General features: G+C 37.9%; 1 protein-coding gene across 2 annotated transcripts in view; it reads left to right on the plus strand.

The window, feature by feature from the left end:
- The window catches only part of EVC2 (EvC ciliary complex subunit 2), a 157,463-nt gene that overhangs the window by 24,318 nt on the left and 108,046 nt on the right, over positions 1-25,099 (plus strand). For both annotated transcript variants that reach the window (XM_031943199.1, XM_031943200.1), the window contains exons 4-7: positions 230-295; positions 4,355-4,541; positions 12,873-12,982; positions 15,338-15,391. In XM_031943199.1, coding sequence (XP_031799059.1) covers positions 230-295; positions 4,355-4,541; positions 12,873-12,982; positions 15,338-15,391 — 417 coding nt within the window. The remainder of the gene's footprint in view (positions 1-229; positions 296-4,354; positions 4,542-12,872; positions 12,983-15,337; positions 15,392-25,099) is intronic.

Consider the following 25,099-nt stretch of genomic DNA (forward strand, 5'->3'; position numbering starts at 1 on the left):
AAATTGCTGGCTAAGTTGATCTCTAAGGTCCTTTCCTTGTCTAAATTCAGTAGCTTGTTCTGGAATCTGCTGGATAAAGTGGCAAAGCCATTGGACAGAAGCAGACATTCTGCTTGCGGCCATTGGTCTTCATTATCCCCTCCTCTCATCTTCATCTAAGTATACTGTAGCTATGGTTCTACAAAGAGCACATAGCTGAATGGATTTCTCTGACTGTTTTTTTTTCCAGCATGAAGATGTTTCCAGAATTTCTGTGTCTTCCGAGTATGGGATAATTTTCCAAAAATGTGCAATGGTAAGTTTTCATGTGTGGGTTGCATTTGAGGAGAAAAATGCATTTTGTTTCAATAGATGATAGTAATTTTGTACATTAAAGATGAATCATCCTAGTTCCACATATATAGTAAAACATAGGAGCCTTGAATGCTTTAATATTTTTTATAGTTGATACTTGAAACATTCACCATTTTATTATGGAGACATGTCTTCCATAATTGAGAACTTTAGCTTCTCTCTGACTCTGGAGACAACACTCATGACTTTCTGTAACTGGAAAATGATGTCCCTTGGTGGCTGTAGTTCAGACCATTGCCTTCCTGAGCTTCAAAGAATGGTACCAAAGCCCTATCAATTTGGCAGGGGAGACAGTGTAATAGAATAGAAAGCATTCCGGACTCACGGTCAGGGAAGACCAAAGTTTTGGTGATGCTTTGGATACTAGCCTATCATCCTGCCCATGGTTTTGCTTCTTGTCTGTAAGGATATTATGAATAGATTTGTCAAATTCTTTGCTCAAATGCAGGTATCTTTTTCCCCTGTGGTCTCTACCAGTCTTGTAATTCAATCAAAAGCCGAAAGAAAATGAGTCTAGTCTGGAATAATTTCTTCTTGAAGAAGCCTTTCTGACTCTAAACGATCACTGATAGTTTCTTTAACATATTTTGTCCCTTTAATTATTTATTCCAAAATTTCCTCAGGAATCATATTCTGGTGTGGAAAGTATCATTTATCCTTCTTAAAAATAAGAAACAGCATTTTCCCAAGTCCCATGGCATTTCTTCTCTTCATGAAATGATTACTCTCAGTGCTTTTACCATATAGTTCATCTCTGAAGGCAGCAATGGACTCTCACTATCTTCTCATTAGTCTTGAGTTTCACTTTGTAGCAATTACATGTAATTTCTTTTTCCTCCCCCAAAGACTACTTTTATTAGTGGCAAATTCATGAAGAAAATGACACTTGGTTCCTTTCTTTTCTCATCTGTTATCACCTTCCGTGAAAAGTGTGCTCTCTCTACTTGGATCCATGCCTCCAGTGTAGTGGATGAAGGAAGGTTTTGTGCTCAGCTTTAACATTCATCCCTGGACTCGGTTCATTCCTATCATCCTTTTGTAAAGGACCACATCACCCTTCTGGAGGCAGCCTTCATTTCCATGTTCTCACCATCTTTTCTGGTTGGTTAACAGATTCCAAGTAAAATCATAGAATCCTGCCATTCTTCTTTTACCTAACAGAGAATCAAATCGTCATATAAATAAGCCATGACTTTCATCAAGTCTGTTTGTGGAAATGAAAGAAGCTTAGCAGATGAGTGAGGTTTCCCTTCATTATTGTGTCATGCTACATTGGTATAATCTATTTTTTATGTTTCCTAAACTGTTTGCTTTTCTACCTCTACTACCAGTTGTCTATATTGTACATCTAATACCATATTGCTTAGTTCCTCCTTCCTGTCATTCTCCACCAAATATATCTTTTGAATAAATTATTCCATTATGTTGCCACATTCCAGTCATAACTCATATTCTACCAATTCCTAATTATATGAAAAGCATTCAGATGTTTCAACAGCGATAGAATGAACATCTGTCTTATTTATTACAGAAGGGACTCTTGAATTGGTTCAGAGGTCAAATATAATGATCTACAAGGAACTTTTCAAATCGAAAATTCTATGATATATTATGATGAAATATATCGGCTAAAACATGACCAAAGGATCACGAGTCACATAGGGGAAATAATGAATAACACAAGAAGAAAAATCTTTATAACATATCAGGATGCAAATACAAGCAACAGTCTCTGCCCCTCAGGAAATTATATTCTAATAATGGAAGAGAAGGTACAAAGTTGAAGGAAAAGAACTTAATTTCCTATGTAGTACTCTCCATCTTTTCATTGCAATACGCTCTTAAAGATAAGAGAAAACAAAAAAGCAGCTATATTTAAGACCTTATCTTGATCTTCCACTGAGGTGGGCAGTCCATAATATATTTCCATCATAAGGCTGCTTCTTTTTCTCCTATTAATGTTCACGCAGATGTTTTCCATCATGCTTTTGAAGTGAGATTGTTATTAAGACATCCTTTTGTTTTTAAGTCAAATTAAAACTTCCCTCCAGTATCCAAATTATCAGCCTAGATTCTGAGAGCAATAAGAAGTGTAAATTAGTTTCAGGTAGGTACTTTAAAGGAAAGTTAGCTTCCATTTTGAAATCTAATTAATATCTTACATTTTATCTTGCCTGTTTTTAAAAAATACTTTAAATGTAGCCGAACAGATACTTTGTGAGCAGTGGTCAAGTTAGCCATCTGGGTATTTCCTCGTCATTTGGCTGGAAGACAACTTTAAAGTTTTTAATCAGTCATCTTCCTGGAAAACATTCATTTTATTGATTTCTAAATAGGGAGGGAATCATCATTACTATTCCCCAAATTTGTCTTCTTTTAAAAGGTATTTGCAAAGCTCTGTTAATGATGTTTTCTCTTGGAAGGGATTTGTGGCTCATTGGATTTCGCCATTATCATAAGTCATTATCAAGTGGCCAGTTGAGCCTTTTGGTCTAGTGGGGGTAGATGTAGTCGCCTTTTCTTTTCTTAGAATTTCTATAGTTTGACTTGCTGATTCTCTTGAAGGTTAGAGGCAGATATTTTACCTAAGTCAGTGTCAGTTTGAAGGTCAGCAGGGGTGATTTAGGCTTCTCTCCATTAGCATCAGGTCAATCTTGAACGGAAAAGGAAAGCCTGTTAAAAGACAACAAAAAGCTCCCTCCCTGGCCTAATCACATGAGACTCTTTTGGCACCTAACCAGTTCTCTCCCACCTTTTCTTAATCACTATTATTTTAGAGCTAGTACATTAGCTATAACATAGCTAGAAGATTGATATTATGAAAAAAAATAGCAATAATAGGATTTTCTTTGAAGCTCTTTCCCACAATGGATTGCCCTCACTGTTTGAAACTTGAATTTCTTTTCCAATGACCATGTCAAATGATCAGAACCAAAGTTTTCTAGCTGGAATGGTACTTGGAGGTCGAGTCCAACCACCTGTAATCATCACTCATAAAGCTAATTTCAGTATATCTTTATTCCTTGCCACACCATCATAGTCATCACAATTACATCTATGTGTTAAGGTTTACTAAATATCTAATGTAAAATGTCACTAGATGTTGACTGGAATATCTCAGAACCTTTTCTGTTTAATGTTCTAGCATAGCCCACCATGCTAAAAAGGCCTTGAGTATCACCCCTATACCACAGATGTAGAAACTAAGTCTCACAAACATGGTAGTTTGTTCACAAGAACCTGATGGGTACCAGGACTTGAACACAGATCTTGTTTCTCTTGGGTAACGAGGCAGCACAGTGCATAGAATGCTGGACCTGAAGACAGCAAGACTCTTCTTTATGAGCTCCAATCTGACTTCAGACACTTCTTACTCTGGGCCAGTCATTTCACCCTGTTGTCCTCAGTTTCCTTCTCTAGAAGATGAGCTGGAGAAGCAAATTACAAATCATTCTAGTCTCTCTACCAAGTAAACCCCCAAGAAGGTCAGGAAGGCTCTTTCCACTATGCCATTCTTTCCGTTTAAATATAATGGAGAGACTAGGCCATGAAATGTGTCTTTATGGGTCTCGAAAAGAGAAAGAAATATAGCCTAACTTCATTTATAATTTCTGAAAAATTCTCGCCTTAACGATGGGCTCCCTGTGCTAACACTGATGGGGCGTCTGCCAAGCTCTGTCTTACGCTCTGTGCCTTTCCCACCAGGTGAGGTGCAGGTTCCCGGATTCCTATTGTACCCACAGCTAACATTTCTCTGCAAAAGCTGCCGCACTCTATCTCAAAATGGAGGTTTTCGATCACGGGGTCTCCAGGCAACGGCTTGTCATGCATGAGTTCCCACCTCCCTGGGAATTTGAGATGGAGCAGCCTGACAGATCATTAGCAAGCTGCAAAGTGCCAAGCAGCCCCCTTGCCAGAGATCCCATATCTCTGCCCCATTTGACCAGTGTGCCCCTGGGGGAAGGAGTACCCCACTGATTTCTCCTCCGCTTTGCTTTAGGTGTCTGGGCAGAGCGAGCCCGAGACGGCCTCCGTGAGGCTGCTCATCAATAACTCCAGGACTCTGTCCGCAGTCAACCTCTCGGACCTTGTCTTGCTGGACAACATTACAGGCCTCACTGTGCTGGACTCCTCTGGAAATAAGACTTCAGAAGGGCTCCAGGTGTTCAGAAAGAAGTTTCTTCAAGGTAACTCTGGCTTAATATAATAAAACTCTGCTAGATTAGACTCCATTTATTATGGAGAGAGATGGCGTAGGTACAGAAGAAAAGGTGCTGCCCAGTTCTAGTTAGAAGACTTGGGTCCAAATGCTTCCTCTGAAGCTTACGCCCAGTATGACTTCAGGAACTGATTTATTTTCTAGTGCTTCCTTTTTTATTTTTTGGCTATTGACTGAGAAAGTTGAACTAGATGGTCTCAGAAGTCCTTTCTAGCTTTGTATCTCTGATTCCACAACGTATGATCCCATGATCTCATGTAGTGCACTGTGTCGCCCTCAAATTTGTATAAGAAAGCAAAAACAAATTATAATATTATATATATATAACACCTATATAACACACATACCCTATTCATTTTGTTATGGCTTTATAATAATAACGTTGACTTGCAATACAGAGAGTTAGTTTGGGAGTGAGATAAAACTGAGTTCAAGCCCTGTCTGCAGCTCATGTTGGCTGTGTGACCAAGGGTAAGTGACTTAGCCTCTCAGTGCCCTATCTGTATATCTACATACATACATACCCACACAGATATGCACACATATACATATTTATTGTTACTCTTGAGTTCGTTCAATCATGTCCGATTCTTCATGAGCCATTTGAGGTTTTCTTGGCAAAAATATGAGAGTGGGTTACCATTTCCTTTTGTAGTAGATTATTTTACAGCTGAGGAAACTGAGGCAATCCAGGCTAAGTGACTTTGCCAGTATCACACAGGTAATAAGTATCTGAGGCTAGATTTGAACTTTGGAAGATGAGCCTTCCTTATTCTAGGCTTGACACCCTACCCACTGTGCTCCCAACTGTCCTTTTGGTTATTAGATGATTGGAGATATGATCTCACAGGGATTATATGGTTACTAGGTGCTGGGAATAAACTTTCAGTCTGATAGAGGAGATAAGATGCATTCTTAGAGTGAAGGAGTGACAGAAATAGTTAAAATAAAAAGAAAGTCCAGTGGGAATCACCCAGTGGAGAGCTCCCTTCTAGGCTGAAGCATCCTGGGTGCTTTATGCATGAGCTGTCATTTCTAGAGAAGTTCTCACTAGTTGTATGTGCAGATGTAAATGAGCAGAGTTGGGAGGGAGGCCATTTTAGACACAGCAACAATGGAGGTAAAAGCATGGCGTGAGGCAGGGAAGCCCAAGAGATGGGGAGGACTAAGAACTCAGATCTGTAGAGTGACCAAATGTGAGTCCCAGACACTGAAGTCCAGCCTGCCACACCTCCTGAGACAGAGGCCACAGAAGCAGGTCTAAAACTAGGTACGCCATCTTAGGAACTTGTTTTGTTTCCTTTGGTATATTTCTTTTTTTTTTCTTTTTTTTTTTAAGAAGAGAAAAAAGCCTTCTTTATAGATTTTTAGAAGCAATCTCATTTTACAGAAAAGGAAATAAAAGCCCTGAAATGATAAGATCATACAAATGATACAAATTGGAGTCAAGATTCACATTTGGGCCCAAAGATTTTAGATCCATTGTCTTTTCTACTCAAAAATAATGGCATTTATATGGTTCTGCAAAATTTTGGCAAGCATTTTACCTATCTTATCTCATTTGATCCTCACAATACCTGGTGAAATGATTGCTATTCATTATACACATAAAAAAATTAAGGTTGAAAGAGGTTGATGGTCACTAAACATTTATTTTATGTGCCTAAAATGAGCAAAAAGGCCAGAATTCCAGTCCTGGAGTCAAGATTTATCTTCCTGGGTTCACTTCTGGCCTTCAACACAAGATATGTGGTTTGGGCAAGTCATTTAACCCTATTTGCCTCAGTTTCCTCATCTGAAAAACCAGGGTCATCTCCAGTTATCTTGATCACTAACTTTATTTAAAATTTTCAAGAGTATTTTATTTTTCCAAATACATGTAAAGTTAGATTTCAACATTCATTTTGTCAAACGTGGCATTCCAAATTGTCTCCCTTACCTCTCTGTACCACAAGACAGCAATCTAATATAGGTTAAATAAGTGCAATTTTTTGAAACATATTTGTTATATTGTTCAAGAAAAAAATCAAACCAAAAGGGGAAAACCACAATAAAGCAAAAACAAACAAATAAAAAGGATAAAATCCTATGCTTTGATCTACATTCAGTCTCCATAGTCCTCCTTCTGGATATACAGGACTTCTTTCTATCCCAAATCTATTGGAATTAAGCATATTTCTTTTTTTAGCTTTTTGTTTTCAAAACCTATGCATAGCTAATTTTCAGCTTTCGCTCCTGTGCTCAAAATTTTTCTCTCTCCTCTAGACAGCAATAATCTAAATATTATATTAAATATTTACCATTTTCCTATACATATTTTCACAATTATCATAGCAAATTTTTAACAAATGCATATAAAATGACCCCAAGGAAGGCCAGAAGTAATCACAGACAAATAGGAAACTTTGGAAGTAGCACTTTTAATTATATGCCTAAAAAGAAAAGCAAACTGTACATAATGGAAATTAAGCATTTCATGTAGTCCTACTTCAGTTCTACCATGTACATGAAAATGTATTTTTATTTGGTGTTAAGTTCAGAGTTAAATAAAATGAAAAAAAAACAGAAACAAAAAGAGTATTTCAAAAATATGTTTGGGAAGCAGAAAGGAGGCTATTTTGGCTCAAACGTGAAATACATAAGAATTAATTTTATGAACTGGAGCCAGAAAAGTAGGTTGGAAAAGAAACATTAGGGATTTAACTAAAAGAAAAAAAAACTTAAAATACCAACATCCAACTAGCCATCCTTCACCTCTCTAACCCTCATATAGAGAGACAATATAAATTGTTAGTATGAGCAATAAAAAATGTGTCCTTCTCACAAATGAATGTTATTCTAAACGCATCTAATCTAGTTTATGCCTGAAGTGTCATTCCTTCTGTAGAACCTGGCAAATGGTTATCCAGATTTTGTTCACAGTTCATAATTATGACCCTGAGATGTTGAGCATGTCAACTTATGCTCAGCTCCTGAAAAAGAATGAGGGTCAGTCAGTGTTAATTCTGAATTAGCCACAAAATCTAGCTTATTAACATGCCATTATCACAGGATCTCCTCAGAAACCATTTATTCCATTCCAGTACCCGGACAAACCAGAATCCCATCTACAAATCCCTCAGTGATACTTGAGTCTTTGCTTGAAGACCTCTGAGAAGGGGAGATCTAACTCGCTGCAACTCTGGACAGTCTATTCCACTGAGGTAGAAATAAAATTATCAGGAAGTTAGGAACTTGATAAAAAAAATATTTGAATTTACTTGATGAAAGTAAGAACAAAACTGCCTTTCTGTATCTCTTCTCCCTTGATCTAATCCTGCTTTCCTGGGCCAAGCAAGAACAAGTCTGGTAAGACTTTTCCCCTAAGGCAGTCCTTCAGACGTTTGGAGAGAACTTTACATTTTGTCCTCTGTAAACTAAAATTCCCCATTTGAGTAAGCCAGCAATCCAATTTCTGATTCAATAGTTTTGCAGATGTTCGCTATTCTATATTTTACATATTAGATAATGTATAGATTATCTATTAGCCAGTAGATTTTATACATTACATTGCAAAGCCCTTTGCAAACTTGAAAGAACAATGTCTTTGCTCACTATTCGTCCTCCCCATTATGCCATCAGGGTTGTTGTAATTGGAGCAATGACTGACAACCATGCACAAGTCATGTCACTCCTCACGGTGTTTGATTCCACAGCTTCTGCTGATACTTTCCAGTTCCAGATCTCAAATGCTATCATCCACTGACCTTCCAAAAGTAGCATCTAGTACTTACAGGTATTCTAGGTATGACTGGAGAGCAACATGAAGTGATCAAGAACTGACCTTGGGCCAGAAAACCTGGGTTCCATTTCTCCTTGTGATACCCATTGGTTGGGGGAGCCTGGGAAAGTCCCAACTTCAGTTCCCCAGGACACTTTAAGACTCTTGTTTTGCAAGCTGATTCTTATCATTCAATCAATAACCAATAAACCTTTATTGAGCATCTGCTCTGTACCAACTAGATGGCTCTTTGGGTACAATGTCAGGCGTAAAGATGGGAAGATCCATCTTCCTGAGTTCAAATCTGGCTATGTGACCCTAAGTCACTCACCCTGTTTGCCCCAGTTCCTCATCTATAAAGTGAGCTGGAGGAGGAAATGGCCAATCACCCCAGTGCCTTTGTCAAGAAAACCCCAAGTGGGGTCACAGAGAGCCAGATGTGACTGAAATGACTGAACGCATGTGCCAGACATTGTGCTATATGCTGATTGGCAGTGGTAGAGGGAATTCTTTCTCCCTACAACAATAAATAACTTATGGAATGAAATCAATGGTTTATGCTGGGCCAAGTACTGAAGAACTAGCGCTTCTTTATTAGAGATACTATTGGTTTTCTTACTGCAGCGCACATTTGCATGAGTTTCCATGGCTGTAGTGTCACATTATTGATTCAATTTGAGTTTGACATACATTAAAACACTACTTCATTATTTTTTTTTACTTTGGTGAACTTGCCATCCCCCCATGTCCTTCTTGTGTGGAGTTTGCTAAGTTGATTTTTTTGAACCTAAGTTTAACGTGACATTTTTCACTATTAATGGTAATAGGATTAGATTTGACCCAACAATCTGTCTTGGATTCTGCCTCTGTCACCAAAGGTATTAGCTATCTCTTCCAGTTTGACATCTGTACATTTCAACAGCAAGCTTTTTTCTTTCTTATAGTTGATAATCATGCCATTTTCTATTCTGTTTATTCTCTCAAATATAAACCATGTATTATAATAGAATGAAGATTTGACTTTGCTGTCAGAAACCAGGATTTAAATGGTGACTTTGATGTAATCTCGTGATTTGGGGTACATCCTTTCTCTTTCCTTGTCAGGTCAGTGCACTCATATGCAAACTGAGGAAGTTGGACTATATATTCTTAAGGTGCTGCCAGCTCTATGTACACAACTGGTTCAATATATCATCACACAGAATACTTTGCAATCTGGTTAGAAGTTTGGCTAACTATGGGGATAGAAAAAAAGGAATTCATCTCTTAATGAGAAAATATGTATACATTTTAGTGTTTCCTAAAGATTATGCTGGTAAAATAGTTTAACACAATCTTCTAATTTTCCTCTATCTACCTTGTTTTAGGAAATTTTTTTTTAAATTACCCATTTTCCTCAACTTGTAGCAGTTTTAATAACAAAGCAGAGGAGAAAAAAATGAATAAAAATAGCTTTAAGTTCTTTTTGCAACATTCATCTCTAAATGCACTGATAACATCCAAACTTTTTTTACATATTTAAAAATAATTCATGAAGTAGTTTCATTTACACTCACAAATGCCTCATTTGGTTATAATAACACTTTCTAATAGCTGACAATCACATCTCAACTTTGTAGCATATACATCAATTTATGTACATTGCCTTGATTTTCATTAATACTCTGTGAATTGGAACAAATTGTATCATCAACATTGTACAGCTGAAGGAAATTAGCCTCACAATGGTTAAATGGTTTCTCTAGAGTCATATAGATTATAAGCAGCATTCTGGGTCATAAATAGATTAGAATATGGAAATATTGGAGGCTCTACTGATTCTCAGGTTAAGGATCGAAGCCTTTGGCAAAGAAAAGTTGGAATTGAGCCCACAGTACAACATGCAGATTCACTAAGAAAAATAAACTCATGATTCATGAAACAAATCCAACTTACACAATTCACTTGGTTTGACAAATTGGAACCATTGTGTGGTTTGGCAACAACTGCTGAAAAATCGTTAGGGGCCTGGCTACTCTTTCCTCATGAAGAGAGAGGAAGAATGTAAAAGGAATTACCAAGGGATGGTGGTCAAGGGTCTATTGTGATATTCATGGTAGATACTTTATACATAATAGTTCTCTAGATCTGGAGTCATGGACAATAAGATTTAGATTGAAAATAATGGGCATCATGATAAGGGATTTAGAAAAGAATTTAGAGATCATCTATGTTTACCATCTCATTTTATTAATGAGAAAACTATGACTCAGAACAGCTTAAGTGACTTATCCAAATGGTAGACGTAAAATTTCAACCCATTTCCCCTGACTCCAAATCTACATCTCTATCCATTTGGAGTTTTAAATGTTTTTGGTATCATGGAACTCTTTTGACCATCTATTGAATCTATGGACCCCTAGTCAGAACAATTGTAATTATCTAAATGAAAATAAATGGTATTTGGGGCAAAATAAGTTTATATTCAAGCACAGTCATAGCAACATTCTTTTTTAAAATCAAGTTACTGACCCCTGCAAACTATCACATTAACCTGATAAATTTGCAGATGAGGAAAATGAAGACCAAACAAGTGACCATCTTCAGGTCACACACAGATGACAAAGAGGAGAGATGGTATCCAAACTCATGTCCTCGGATTCTACATCCAGTGTCCCAGATATGGCTTCCAGGGGGGCGGGATAAAATTCTGTCTATGAAGCATTTGTGAGCTTGGCTAAGCTCTCTGAGGCACCATGTCTTCATCTGGAAAACGGAGACCATTATACTTATATTGCTTTTTTCATGGCACTGCTACTGGGGAAAATCAGTTTGTAAATCTTAGAGCCCTTTGCAAATTTGAGGAATTTTTTCTATAACCCTTCCCAAGTCCCAAAAGTTTTTCTCATCATAATCTTCTGGGATTATTCCAATTTGTGGCATGTAATATAGGAGAAGGAGAGAACAGGGTTAGAATATTATATACTTTGTAAAGATGAGACAGTTCAAAAAGGCTGTGACTTACCCCCTCTCATGAAAGGTGACAAAGCCGGGAATAAAATACAAGTTTCCCAATTACTATTCTAATACTTTTTTAATATTAGTACATTGCTTGTAGATTTGTGTAATTCTATAAATCAATCCAATTTTAATCCACATTCTTGTGAATTTTTATTTATATAGTACTGAGAGGAACCTCTGTACTGTGGGAAACCTCTAGTATTATTAGCTTCATTTTACAAATGAGGAAACTGAGTCTCTCAAGGTTTATTTGTTCAAAGTAACACAACCTAGCAGCCCTTTTTGTAGTGGCAGAGAACTGGAAATTGAATGGAAGCCCATCAGTGGGGGAATGGCTGAATAAGTGATGGTATTTGTGTGTAATGGAACCTTATTATTTTATAAGAACTGATGAACAGGATGATTTTAGAAAAGCCTAGAAAGACTTTTATGAACTTATGCTTAGTGAAGTAAGCAGAATCAAGAGAACATTATACACAGCAATAGCAAGCTTATGTAATGATCACCTGTGATGGACTCTGCTCTTCTCAATAATGAGATGATTGAAGGCAATTCCAATAGACTTAAGATGGAAAGAGCCATGAGACAGGGAGAGGGAGAGAGGGAAGCATCAAAGCATAGTATTTTCACCTTTTTTTTCTGTTGTTTTTGTTTGGTTGTTTTCTCACTTTTCTCTTTTGATTTGAGTTTTCTAGCACAGAATGATTAATATGGAAAGATGTTGAGAAGAATTTCATGTTTAGCCTGTATCAGATTGTGTCCTGTCCTGGGGAGGGGGAGGAAGGGAGAGAGGGAGAATAATTTGCCACACAAAATTTTGTAAGGGCGAATGCTGAAAACTTTGCATGTAATGCAACCAGTGAGTGTGATCAGGATTCAGATCCCAGGCTCTCCTACTGACAGATTACCCATACACTGGATCTCACAGGTGGACAATCTTTGAGGTTAGCCAACGAAGCATTCCATTTTGTGCAGGAATTGTTTCTCTGGCATCTCGGATCCAAGTCATCCAGCCTCTGAACCACCTAATCGTAATAATAGAGATGGAAAGGCTCTTAATGATGATTTAGTTCAACCATTCATTTACTGAAGAGGAAATGAGGGCTTCTAGAGCTGTGGAGGCTGGTTTAAGGTCTTGACTCCTAAATCCTGGGCAGCCCCAGGACTATGGCTTTAATACTCTGGCTCTAAGGCTAAAGCTCACTCCACTAACCCACCACTGCTCCCACAGCCCAGTCCCCTTCAAAGCCTCACTGGGAGTTTTAATTTGAATTATTTACAAAGCTTCAGGGATGTTTTTCTGGGCACCACAAGCCCTGTCAATGCTGATGGAGAACAAAATGTGACTTGTTTTCTTTCCTTGGGAGCCAGAGTCAGCTGTCAGTCAGACTTGAAAGGCTTTTTCTGCTGCTAAGACTGGCTAAGAGAGTTGCATTATTATGAACTTCAACCTCTGGGATGAAGGAGGCTGGTGGGAAACGGACAACTTATTTTGTGTCCAGTGCTTCTAATGGTCTTTCTTTTGCTCTGTTTCAACAGCTGGTGATGTCTACACAGTCAGTTACCGCGCTCGGCTGACAGCCAAAGAAGCTGGAGATGGCAAGATTCTGAGTCTCCCTGCCCAGCTGACCTTTCAGAGCCCATCACTGGTACGTGGCTTTTGGGATTTTTCCTTTTGGCTTATGATTGATCTTTGGTTTTGAGGAGGACCAGAGACCTCTCGTGCCTTACAAACAGTAGACATTAATAGGTGCTCGTTCAATTGTGTGCTTTTAAAGTGCCTGTAGAGAGGTACCTAAGAGGCTTCAACAAGGAAAACAGTAGTCCTTGACATTTGTAGAATTGTGCATATTCCTCCGTACATTTTTGAGTATCTTCTCACTTGATTTGCCTTGTAACAGTTTACCCTGTGTGACAGCTGGTATAGGTAAAATTGTCCTGGTTTTATGAGTAAAAGAAAGAAGATCAACTTACGGGCACCCATAGATACGGATACATGGTTGGGGCTTGGTTTTTCTTGTTCTGTCAGAAACCCTCATTTCCTGTGCTGTATTGCCCAGCTGGAGATGGGTCTTGAACCCACATTTGAATTTGATCTTGGGCCTTCTCTTTCATGGGGTGCCCTGAGAATGATCAATTTCCATGAATCCTTACTACTGGCATTTCTGCCACAAAGGGTTAGAAATAGAGCTGGATTTAAAGGCTGTGGTTCTGACTCCCAGCCAGTTTTGCAATCACAGGCAAATTCTTTCTCCCTGCGCCTTGAAGTCTCATCCATGAAACCAGGACTGGATGGATACCTCTCTCTAGAAGATCCCTTCTTGCTCTGGCATTCACTGCTTCTTGGGTACTACAGAGATGACACAAGATAGCCCGTCAAGGACTCTAATTAAATAAGTTAGTTGTCTTCTTCTTAAATTGGATAGTTTCTGCTCCTTTCATAATGACTCCCCATTTAGAGGAAGTTATGATTTAGAAAAAGAAGGAATCCTAAGGATAACCAAATTTGTCCCCTCTGCCCTCATTTTAAAAAAGAGCTGAAGGAACCTGGCTGAGTTCAGAGACGTAGTAAGAGGTTTAACATTGAAATCAAGGTCCTTGGGCCCCAGAGATATTGTCATTTCCTTTCTGATGCTGCCCAGAAGATCCTAATTGCTCTGTCTTTCTTGTCTGCTTTTATGCAATTGCAGAATCAAATATTTGAAAGAGAGAAGCCAAACTAAGCTCCTCCTCGGTGTTTGGTCCCCAAGCATCCAAGTCCAAACCCAAGGATTTTGCTTAAAGCTAAAAAATCCCCAGCTTTAATTTCAGGCCATCGTTAGCTGTGGTTCTTGTACCTATTAATTATTAATGTAGGAATGATTTTGCATGCCACATGGGCTTGTGCACCTAGGAGGAAAGAAGCTGTCATCTGGAAATGTCTGGCACTTTGCCTTGAGTTAGAGTTTTTTTTAAGTCAGAATTGAATTTAGTGAGCAGACCAAAAAGTGTTGTTGATAAAAGTAATTAATCCTATGAACATCCAAGTCGAATGCTGACCCTTTCCCACTCATTTGTTGTCTCATTTCGCACAGGAGATTCAGAATGCTTTTTGGCTGGGAAGCACTGAAGGGAATTGAGATTCTTTTTCTATGTAATAATGGCTGACCTTTGTCCTTAGCACCTACTGTATGCCAGGTATTGTGCTAGGTACTTTACAGATATCTCATTTTTATCTCAGAAATGGTTGGGAGTAGTTCTATTATTGTCTCCATTGTATAGCTGAGAAAACTGAGGTAAAAAGGAGTTAACTGACTAGCCCAGGAGCACACAGCTAGGAAGTGTTTAGGCCAGTTTGAAGTTCAGGTCTGCTTGAATCCAGGCCCAGCATCATATGGCCACAGTTGGAATGGAAGAGAGCTAAATCCTCCCATCACTGGAGTTCTTGATTCTGGTTCTGACATTTTGTGATTTGAATTTCCTTCCATGATAAGCTTTGAATTCCACTTTCTTTGGCTATGGGGCCATTGAGCCGGAGCTTTAATAGAGATCTTGTCACTGTTGGCGTGTGCTGGATGAGTCAAAAAAGGCGAGTTCCAATGCAGGCTTTGGCCCTCATACCCTGAGTGATCTGGATTATGTTATTTAATGTCTCTCGGGCTCAACTTCTCATCTCAAATCTCCCTCATTCAGGGAAAGGGATTCCAAGTTCCCTTACGCCTCTAAGGCAGTTGTCATATAATCCCAGTTATAATCTATCATAATCACATATAATCTAATTATATGATTACAATCATATAATCTTATAATAATAAATCCAGCCCCATTATTTTACTACTTAGAAAACCAAGTGAGAAAGTTGGTCTGAGGTCACACAAATCTGAAGGCAGGTTCTCTGATTCTAAAATCAACACTCCTTTTACTCTATTTCCCTTAAGGGCCTCCTATCTTTGCCATCAAAATTATATGGGCAAGATTTCATCTACCAGAATACTGATCAATCTTTTTTTCCCCCTGTTTCCTAGAACAAAACCCAGCTGAAGGCGCTTTTGACTGTAAGAGGACAAGAAAAGGCAAAGGTAAAAGCAATACTGTAATTTGTTGTATTCGGTGTTTCACAGGGATCTTCCTCCGTATCTCTAGAGCTGGTCTCCCACACAGTGTTTGAGCTATTGAGGGATGACATGCATCCCTGACAGCAATTAAGTGTCAAACTGAAGGCCTTTAAATGTACAAAGTAGCCCAGTTGGGTTTCTATAAATGTGCTGGGGCTTGGTGCCTTGGGACTCTGAGCTTCAGCTTGCGGGACACATTCTATAACTTGTGTGGAGGAACAATTTGTTTCATTTCAACCAGCTTTGATACCACTGGAGTTGGGTTCGCAGGCTCAGATTCAAATCCTGGAATTCTAAGGCAGAAGGAGATGAATTCAGAGGAGGGTTGGCAAAGTAGTGGGAGAAAATTGGGGAGGAGAAGATCACTTGGCAGGGAAGGAATCATGGGTTCCTTCACTACATTTCTCTATGGAAATAGCATTAGAAATAGTGGCGAGGTTCCCATGTGAATTCTCCCAAGGCTTCATCCTTGGCCCTCTCCACTGTTCTCCAAAGCTTCCCTTTTCAAGGAGCCCATCTAGTTCTGGGGGTTCATTTATCTGGATGCAGATCATTGCTAACCCTAATTTTTCTCCTGAGTTGTAGTCCTGGATCATCAAATACTTGCGACCCTCAGTGGCCCATGTGCATTTCTAATTCATCATGACAAACAGAAAATTCTTGCTGACCCCCAGAGCCGTTCCTCCTTTCAGTCTGCCTGTTCCTGTTGCAGGGACCACCACCTTTCTAGTCCCTCAGGCATATGACAACAAAATCATCCTTGTCCCTTCCCTTGTCATCTTCTTTCCCCTATGCTTGGTTCCTAGGTCTTCTCCCATCTCCATGCATCTCCTTCCCTCTATTTCTCTCACCACTAGCTTTCTTTTCTCGTCACTTAGATTTCTTCTTCTTTCCCACTTTGTGCATGTCCACAGAGAATTATTCTTTGGCTTATACGTTTGTTGTTGTTCTTTTTAAGAAAAAGAATGGTTTTGCTGGTTTTTTCCTTCAATCAATATATGAAAGAAATAGAATAATACATGCAATGTTTCTCATCCCCCAGCTCTTCAGAGGAATATGAGGGAGGGAAGAGGATTTTTCAGACTTCTATTTGGGGGTCATCTTTGCCTTTATGATCCTGAAACATTAATCTTTAATTATTTTGTGGTTGATCTTTATATTTATGTTGTTGTAGTCTTTATGTGAGGGCAGCTAGGGGGATGCAATCATAGAGTGTCGGGCCTGGAGTCAGGAAAACTCCCTGAGTTAACATGTGACTCCAAACACTTACTAGCTTTGACTCTAGTCAATCCACTTAATTCTGTTTGTCTGTTTCTTCAATTGTAAAATGAGCTGGAGAAGGAAATGGCCAACGACTTCCTCTCTTGGCCAAGAAATCCCCAAATGGGGTCAAAAAGAGTCAGATGCAGCTGAACAACAGCTCACTAAGTCTTTATATGTGTTGTTTGCTTGGCTCTATTTTATTTTTCCTCAGTCCATCTAAATCTTCCTGTGCTTCTCGATATCCATCATATTCTTTGCTTCTTACATCCTGACAATTTTTCATTTTATTGATGTGCCAGAATTTGTTTAGTCATTCCCCAAACAGTAGTCATCTACTCTATCTTTTTTTGTGCTTCTTTGTAACCCCCAAAATGCCAGCATAATACTTTAGCATATAAGGACTCTTTTTAGCCACGACTTCCTTGGGGTTATAAGCTATAGCTATAAGGACCCCCCTGAGGGGTCCTGCCCTTATGTATGCTATATATAGCACAATTTCTGGTTCAAAGTGCGAGGACATTGTATTTACTTTATTTGCATGATCTATAAATTGCTATTAAGAATGGCTGAAATAATTCACAGATCATCCAACAATGTTTTAGTGATTCTGTCTTTCCTAAACACAAGATGATTTTTCACTTTGTTTTCCTATCCCTAGGGCCTTGGAGAACTTAAATATTTGTTTGTTGAATTGAATACATAGGTTCATAAGATAATAGGATGTAAAACTAGCAGAAACATTAGTGACCATTGAGTCCATCACAATCCCATTTTATATTTGATTTTATACATCTATGAATGACCTCCTGCCCCAAAGAGCAAGTTTTCTGGGCATTTTGTTTGCTTTGCTATGGAAAGATCACTGGATGAAGAGGCAGGCGACCTCGGATCTCTTCTTGGCTACTCTATCAACCTGACTTTGGACAAGTTATTTTTCACCAGTCCCTAGCTTCTTGATCCACAAAATGAGAAAGGGAAGAGTAAACTAAAAGACCTAAGCTTCCTTCTGCCACCAGCTTGCCATGATTCTGATTGTTAGAAAGATATACTTTTGGTTTCAGCATGCATCTTAAGAGATGTTGCCATAGAACTTTTCAAAATAATCTGCCTCCAGATCTCCTATAGGAGATGGATTGGGTATTGCTAGATGATTTATATCTCCCAGAGACAGGTGGTAAAAGTTACTGATGGCTTAAGGGTCATGGGAACAAATGGTTCACTGACTTATTGCAAGCTACCAAGTTTGTTTTCCAAATGGAGGTGCTTCTTGGCTCTGAGAAACCTGCTTTTTTATGACAAGAGTTAATGTTTCAAACATGGCTCCCACTGAAGGAACCAGCAGGTGAATCTGAGCGGTTACCTTTTATAATGGAATCTCAGAAGTGTCATTGAATTACATTTAGGTAGGGAGCTGAGCCTTTTTGAGTTCTGAACTTTGGAGACCAATAATATTAGGATTAGAGAGAAAGCCGGTTGCCTACATATACAAAATCAACTTTGGAAAAGCTGCTTCTGTTACGTTAGTACTGTCTTATCTGATCCTAGTGGAAGGTGAAGGATATTAGAGAGAAAATTTCACAGGGATCATCTCCTGACATGTACGTGCTAATAACAGCAGCTTTTCACAAAGAAGCAATGATGTCTAATAAAAGAGGGAGAAAAAAAAACTTTGAACTCACAAAAGCAAATTTCAGTTCTCTTCAGTATTTCTGATGTGTCTAAAATGCACCAGGGAACTATATGTAGACATGCAAAGAACAAGACTTGGCTCTGCCTTCTAAGGGGGCAAACTGCTTGACTAGTGCAAATCCTATACTTCTCAATCATTGCACTTTGATAGCGTGTTCCTACACACACAAGGGGCACGGTGTCAGGAAGGCTTGTCGAACTCCGAGAGGCCCTGAAAATGTGAATTCCTGCAGTTGGATTCGGTGAGAATTCATTAAGCACCCATGTGTCAGGGCCATGGCAGGTGCTGGGAGACACAAGGACAAAAAGAGAATAACCCCCCCTCTCAAGGAACCTGGGTAGTATTAATAAATATTTAGATAGTGGTGAGTTTCTTGCAATTCAACTGCTGCTGTATTTTTCTACCCTGTTAGATAAGAAAGATACCCCATTGCCCCAAAGTCCTCAAAAACATTTTTCCTTCATTTTAAAGAATGGCAATTCAAATTGCTGATGTGGACCCTTGTTCTCTTAAGAGTTAGACCCCTGGCTCCCCACCCCTTGCAAACAGGCTTATCAATACAATAGTAGGGACATTCTACATATATTTCTCTAGTTTATTGATTTTTTAAAATCTAGTATGAAATTGGAGTTCTGTGTAGTATGATACATAGACTTGGGGCATTTTCATTTTCAAATATTCATTTACTAAATACAGTGTTTAGAGAGGGGAAGGGGTAAAAATACAACAGATTCTCTGAATTCCAGTGGAACCAACCCAGCTCCTAACCACAGAACCAGAGACAAAGGCTGCATACCATGGGATGCTATGTTAGAGGCTTTACTTTTCAGCTCTGAATCTGATGAGAAAATCTTAGAGGTTAATGTGGGGACACACGTGGAAAGTGGTCCTATTTGTCTGGATGAGACCCTTATCCTTTGCTTATTAACATATATTAATAGGATTGATTCAAACTGAAGGTGTTTTGTAGCTGTTAAATAGCACACTAATGAGGGCTTAGTGGAGTTAAAGCTATTTCAATTTTCTTTTCTTTTTTAGAGATTTAATTTATGGACTTTTTCCTTTTAACTTTTAATTTTTTAATTAATTAATTTGCTTTAAACTTAAACGCAGAATGGGAAAAGAAAAAAAAAAGTCATGTGCACAGGAGAAGATAAGGGAGGATTCAATAACCAAAGGAAGAAATTTCCATTTCAAGAAAGCCTATGTAATAAATATTACCCCTTGTGGTCAGAGATGTCCATCTTTACTTCTCTCTAGGATTTCTTTTGTTCTTTGCTGTGTATTTTTTCCTTTATTCTCTGTGTTTTCCTTCTTCTTCCCTCCTCCAAGAAGGCTCTAATTAAATGAATATACATGCACATCAATGCACATAGATATGTATAGTTGTACATTGATGCACACACAACTATGAAAATGCATCTCTGTAAGACTGTACTGCACTTGTTCTGTTTCTCTGATGATGGCTAACATCATCCTTTTTATATATATTGTTTTCCTCTATCACAATTTCTTCCATCTACAGATTGCCTTCTACTTTTCAAAGTATTGTATTATTCCTCAGAAAAATGTTTGTGGTTGCTAAGATCTAGAACTGGGTGGAGTTTTAAGGCCATTAATCCAGGAGTTCTTCACTAGGAGAGATTTTGAGTACCAGTGACACTAAAAGGATAAAAATAATTATTGGCAAATGTAGTACAGTGACTTGCCTGTAGTCAAGACATTCTGAGTTCAAATCTGGCCTCAGATATTTACTGAATGATTGATCCTGTGCAAGTCTACTTAGCCCTGTTCACCTCAGTTTCCTCATCTGTAAAATAACCTGGAGAAAAAAATGGCCAACCATTCCAGTGTATTTACCAAGAAAACCCAAAATAAAGTCATGGAGACTCAGACATATTTAAAAACAAAACAACACAGTGAATGAGAAGAGACCCAAAGAAGGGATATGACTAACCAGAGATAACAGAACTTGGGTTTAGTGATGCTATGCAATTTCTCCAGGTAATTAGTTCCTGAGAATTCATTCAAGCAGCATTTATTAAACTTCTATTAAAAACACTGAGAAATCCAAGATAAAAATGAAATTGGCCTGTGTTCTATTGAAGGGGCGGGCTGAGTGGGTACCACATGGCCCATTTGACAGCTGAAAAACTCAGTGTGCATGGAGATTAAGTTGCTTGGTCAAGGTTGCACAGTTAGGAAGTGCCCGAGGCTGGATTTGAACTTGTAAGAAGAATTTTCATGACTTCAGACCTGGTGTTCCATCCATCAGAAATGGAGGTGGAGGGAAGATGTTAGACTTGACAGTGAGTTTAAAGATACTGGTATTAGCCTGATATCTAGGTCTCTCCATGTTAAATAAAATTCTCTGTACACAATTTATGGAAAACAGAAAAGTTGCATGTGATGAGGAGGTGTGGCTGAATTGAGATGATGCAATTAGAGGAAATGCCCATTCATTTAATAAAAATTTATTAAGCACTTACTGTGTGCCAGGCACTGGGCTAAGCTCTGGGAATAGGAAAAGAGCTAAAAAATTTTAAAGGGGGGTAGGGAAGAAGAGAGTGATACTGATATTTTTGAAAGTGAAAAGAAAATATTGTCACTGAGTCATTTATAAAATCATAAGAACAGAAGGAAGTTTGGAAGGTAATAGAGACAAATAGGCAGGGTTAGAATTACCATGTTACATTTTAAATATGTTTTTAAAAATCACTACAATCAAGTTTTCCAAGGTAGAGATTCCTCACGAAGACTTGTTTTTTGCCCTTTTTTTAGGGAACTGTTCAAGTTTCCCAAGTTCATAATGATAAAGATTTTTTTTAATTCCTACAATAGAATATATTGACCCATGTGGAAAATTATTTCTTGACTCATGACAATATGTGAGAGTAAAAAGGATGCTATAATTCAGGTCCCATCATGGTCCCTTCAAGTTAGCATTCTCTGATTCTGTTTTATAATTCTATTGTTATTTGATTCTGGAAAAACAATTCATGTGAAAATTCAGTTTTTATTTCCCTCTTCCTTCCAAATAGGACTAAAAACCAAATCTGTGCAAAGAGAAAGGTAACATGGAGTAGCAGATAGAGATTTACTATTACAGTTAGAAAATTCTGGGCTTAAGCCATAACTTTGCTACTAGCTATTTGACATTGGTACATTTCCACAATATTTGACTTCCCTAGATGATTTTCGAAAATGACTTAATTGTACACAGATATTTCATAACATTTAAAAAAAAAAACTAGAAATTTAATTGGTGCCAGATTTTGGAAGAACCTGAATCCCAGGAATGGTAGTTGTCTTGTCTTCATTAGGCAGGAGTGGACCTTTCAGACATGATTGAGCCTATGCCATTTCGAATCTCCTCATGTTAGCATGAGATGAGTTTGATTTCTGAGAGAGGCAATAATTAAAAAAAGAATAAAGCACTGGAAGAACATATAATTTCCCTCCCTCTTTCCCAAAGTAGCAGAAAGTGTTGTCTTTCTAGTCCCCTTTTCATCAGACACTTTCCAGTTAAAATTTTGAGTTTCTTTGGCTAGATTAACCTTTTCTAACATAATCTCAATTCCCTTTTGTGTGATTGCCCTGTGCTGTTTTGACCCAAGAATTTGTATTCTGTTGCAGTGACTGCTGACATCTAGATTGTGATCAAAAAGATGGAAATAACTCATTCCTCCCAAAAGCTATGCTGCCATGGCTGTGTCATTTGAAGTCTAAAGGTCAATCTGACAGGGCACTCACTAAACAAATGGGAAAAGAGAGGAAATAAGGAGATATGTTTTGAATAGAAAGTATTTTTCTGTAAAAAAGTTTTAATATGGAAAAATACTTTTATCCTTAAAGTGGAAATGAGTGGAATTAAGGAGGGCAAATGTATAAAAATGGCTTTGTTGAATAATTTTTTGATCACTTTTTATGCATGAGGACTCTTGTTGGACTGAATCACATGAGGTCACCATTGCAACTCCACCATTTCCAGTTGTCCTTAACTTCTTCTTCTAAGACCATTTTAAAAGGAGTTGACTGATTTGGGGGAATATATATATATATATATATATATATATATATATTCATTCACTATCAAAAGTATATCTAGGGATTGGACATGATGATACTTGAGGTTCTGGTTGCCTCTAAAAATAAAATGCTATGACCTTAAGTTAGTCATGATATGGTCTACCATACTGGAAGGCAATGGCAACCAAAAGAAGAGTTTTTACATGGGGGAGATGGACAAATTTACACACATGACATGTCTTTCTAGGCACATGTGTGTGCATATGGATATGTATGCATACATGTAATTTAAAAACAAATACCTCCTCATTTATTAAAAATTTTAAATATAATGCATACACTAATGCCAAGCATATCTCTGATGAGGGTATTAGAAAAGGTGCGAAATGTGATACACGGAAGATCATTTTAAAGAAGAGCTTGAAAATTACTTAGTTGACTGAAAGAATAGATCCCTCTATATTTATAATTTCAATATATTTGATTCAGTAGAGTCGGGTGGCACAGTGGATAGAACACCAGACTATATGTGAACCAGACATCATGCTAAGAGCTTTATTAGTATGATTCTGCTTGATTCTTACAACAACCCTGGTAGAGAGATGCTATTATTACTTCTGTTCTATAGATGACAAAGTGGAGGAAAATAAAAGTGGTGTGAGAGAATTGTATCATTTTCTACACAAGTATTTATTCAGGAAAATCATTATGAAGGATGCCATCAAATAAATACATGATAAAAGGAGGGGCTAACTATGTATCTACATAGTCTGTGTGGGTGTTAGAGAGAGGTGGGGGAGAGGGGAGGGGAAAAAAGGGGAAACTGGAAAGAGATAGGGGAAGCAAAGAGAGGGGAAGCAGAAGAAGAGGGAGAAGGAATGGCATGAAGAGACAGAGACTAACCCACAGAAAGGTTTATTATCCACAGACGTTAGCAATGAATACAGGAAAATTTCTGCTTTTATGTTGCAGTCTTGAAGAATTCACCTCAATGTGAATTATCACGAGACTCAATTCCACTTCATGTAGGCTATTAGTCTCCCAATTCCGAATGGTTCTGTTTCCTCCCTTACATTTTCTACATGACACCATCCCTACTTCACTAGTTACCTCCTATAGATTTTGACAATTTCTCTTTCCGTAGTCTTTGTATTTGTGGTGAAGTGATGTGGGCCAGCTTCCTATGGATTTAGTTGTGCTTATGACTTGTTAAATACAAAGTAGTAGGGGTAGGGGTGGGGGGTGATTTGTCTGTGAGAGCAGAGACTATTCACTTAGTTTTGGGTGAATCTTAAAATTAGGAATTTTCAGAATTGGAAGGGATCTCGGGGTCTAGCTCTTCTAACCTATAATGGAGAGAACCCTTCCTCCATCATATCAAAGCTGGGATGTTTACCCAAATTGTGCTTGAAAAGTTTCTACTGATAATATCAGCAAATTAGGGGAGTGTAGAATATTTTTACCATGTCAGTTTTATGGATAAAAGAAAAAAAATATGACCAAATGAGAAGAGAGCATGCATGTAAAGTAGATAATTTTGATGCATCAAATTTAAAGATTTATTTTGTACAAACAAAGCTAGCGTGGGCAAGATTAGAAGGAAAGCAGAAAACTGGGGAAAACATTTTATAGGAAGTTTCTATGATAAAGACCTAATTTCTAAACATTTATAGAGAATTATTGCAAATTTATAACATGTCATTGCTCAATTGACAAATGATCAAAGGTTATGAACACAGTTTTTAGAAGAAATCAAACTATATTCATATAAGATATTCTTAATCACTATTGATTAGAAAAACACAAATTATAAGGACTTTAAGATACCACCTAGATCTATCAGATTGGCTAACGTGACACAAAAGCAAAATAAGATGGTGGGAGGGATGTCGAACAATAAGGACCCCAAGTCATTGTTGATGAAGTTGTGAACTTATATGTGAACGGATCCAAGCATTCTGTTGAGCAATCTGAAATTATGCCTAAAGAGCTTTAAAACTGTATATCCCCTTTGATCCAATGATACCACTATTGGGTCTATGCCTCTAAAGAATCAAAGAATAGGGAAAATGATCTATATGTACAAACATTGTATTTCTAGCAGCCCTTTTTGTGGTTGCAAAAAAAATTAGAACTTAAGGGGATGCCCATTATTTGGGGAATGACTGAATAAGCTGTGGTACGTGACTGTAATAGAATAATTTTTTTGCTTTTAAAAATAAAAGGCAGCTAGATTTCAGGAAAAAAAAACCTGGACAGACTTACATGGACTGGTAATAGTAAAATAAGCAGAATCCAGGAGAACATTTTCTACAGCAACAGCAACATTCATGATGATTGACTGTGAATGTCTTGGGTATCTCAGCACAATAATGATCCAACACAATTTTGAAGGACTTGCAATGAAAAATGCTATCTACGTCCAGAGAAAGAACTAATGGAGTCTGAATGCAGCTTGAAGCATACTATTTTGACTTTATTATTCGTAATGTTTGATTTTTGGTTTTTATTTGGTCCATTTTTTCTTTTGCAAAATGGTTAATATGGAAATGTTTTGCATGACTGCACATGTGTGATCTGTATGAAATTGCTTGCTTTCTCAAGGAGGGGAGTAAGGAAAAAGGAAGGGAGAGAATATGGAACTTAAAAAAAACCCTGAATAGAAAAAATGAGTCTTTGCATGTAATCAA

The sequence above is a fragment of the Sarcophilus harrisii genome, chromosome 6 (assembly GCF_902635505.1).
Source record: "Sarcophilus harrisii chromosome 6, mSarHar1.11, whole genome shotgun sequence".
Classification (NCBI taxonomy): domain Eukaryota; kingdom Metazoa; phylum Chordata; class Mammalia; order Dasyuromorphia; family Dasyuridae; genus Sarcophilus; species Sarcophilus harrisii.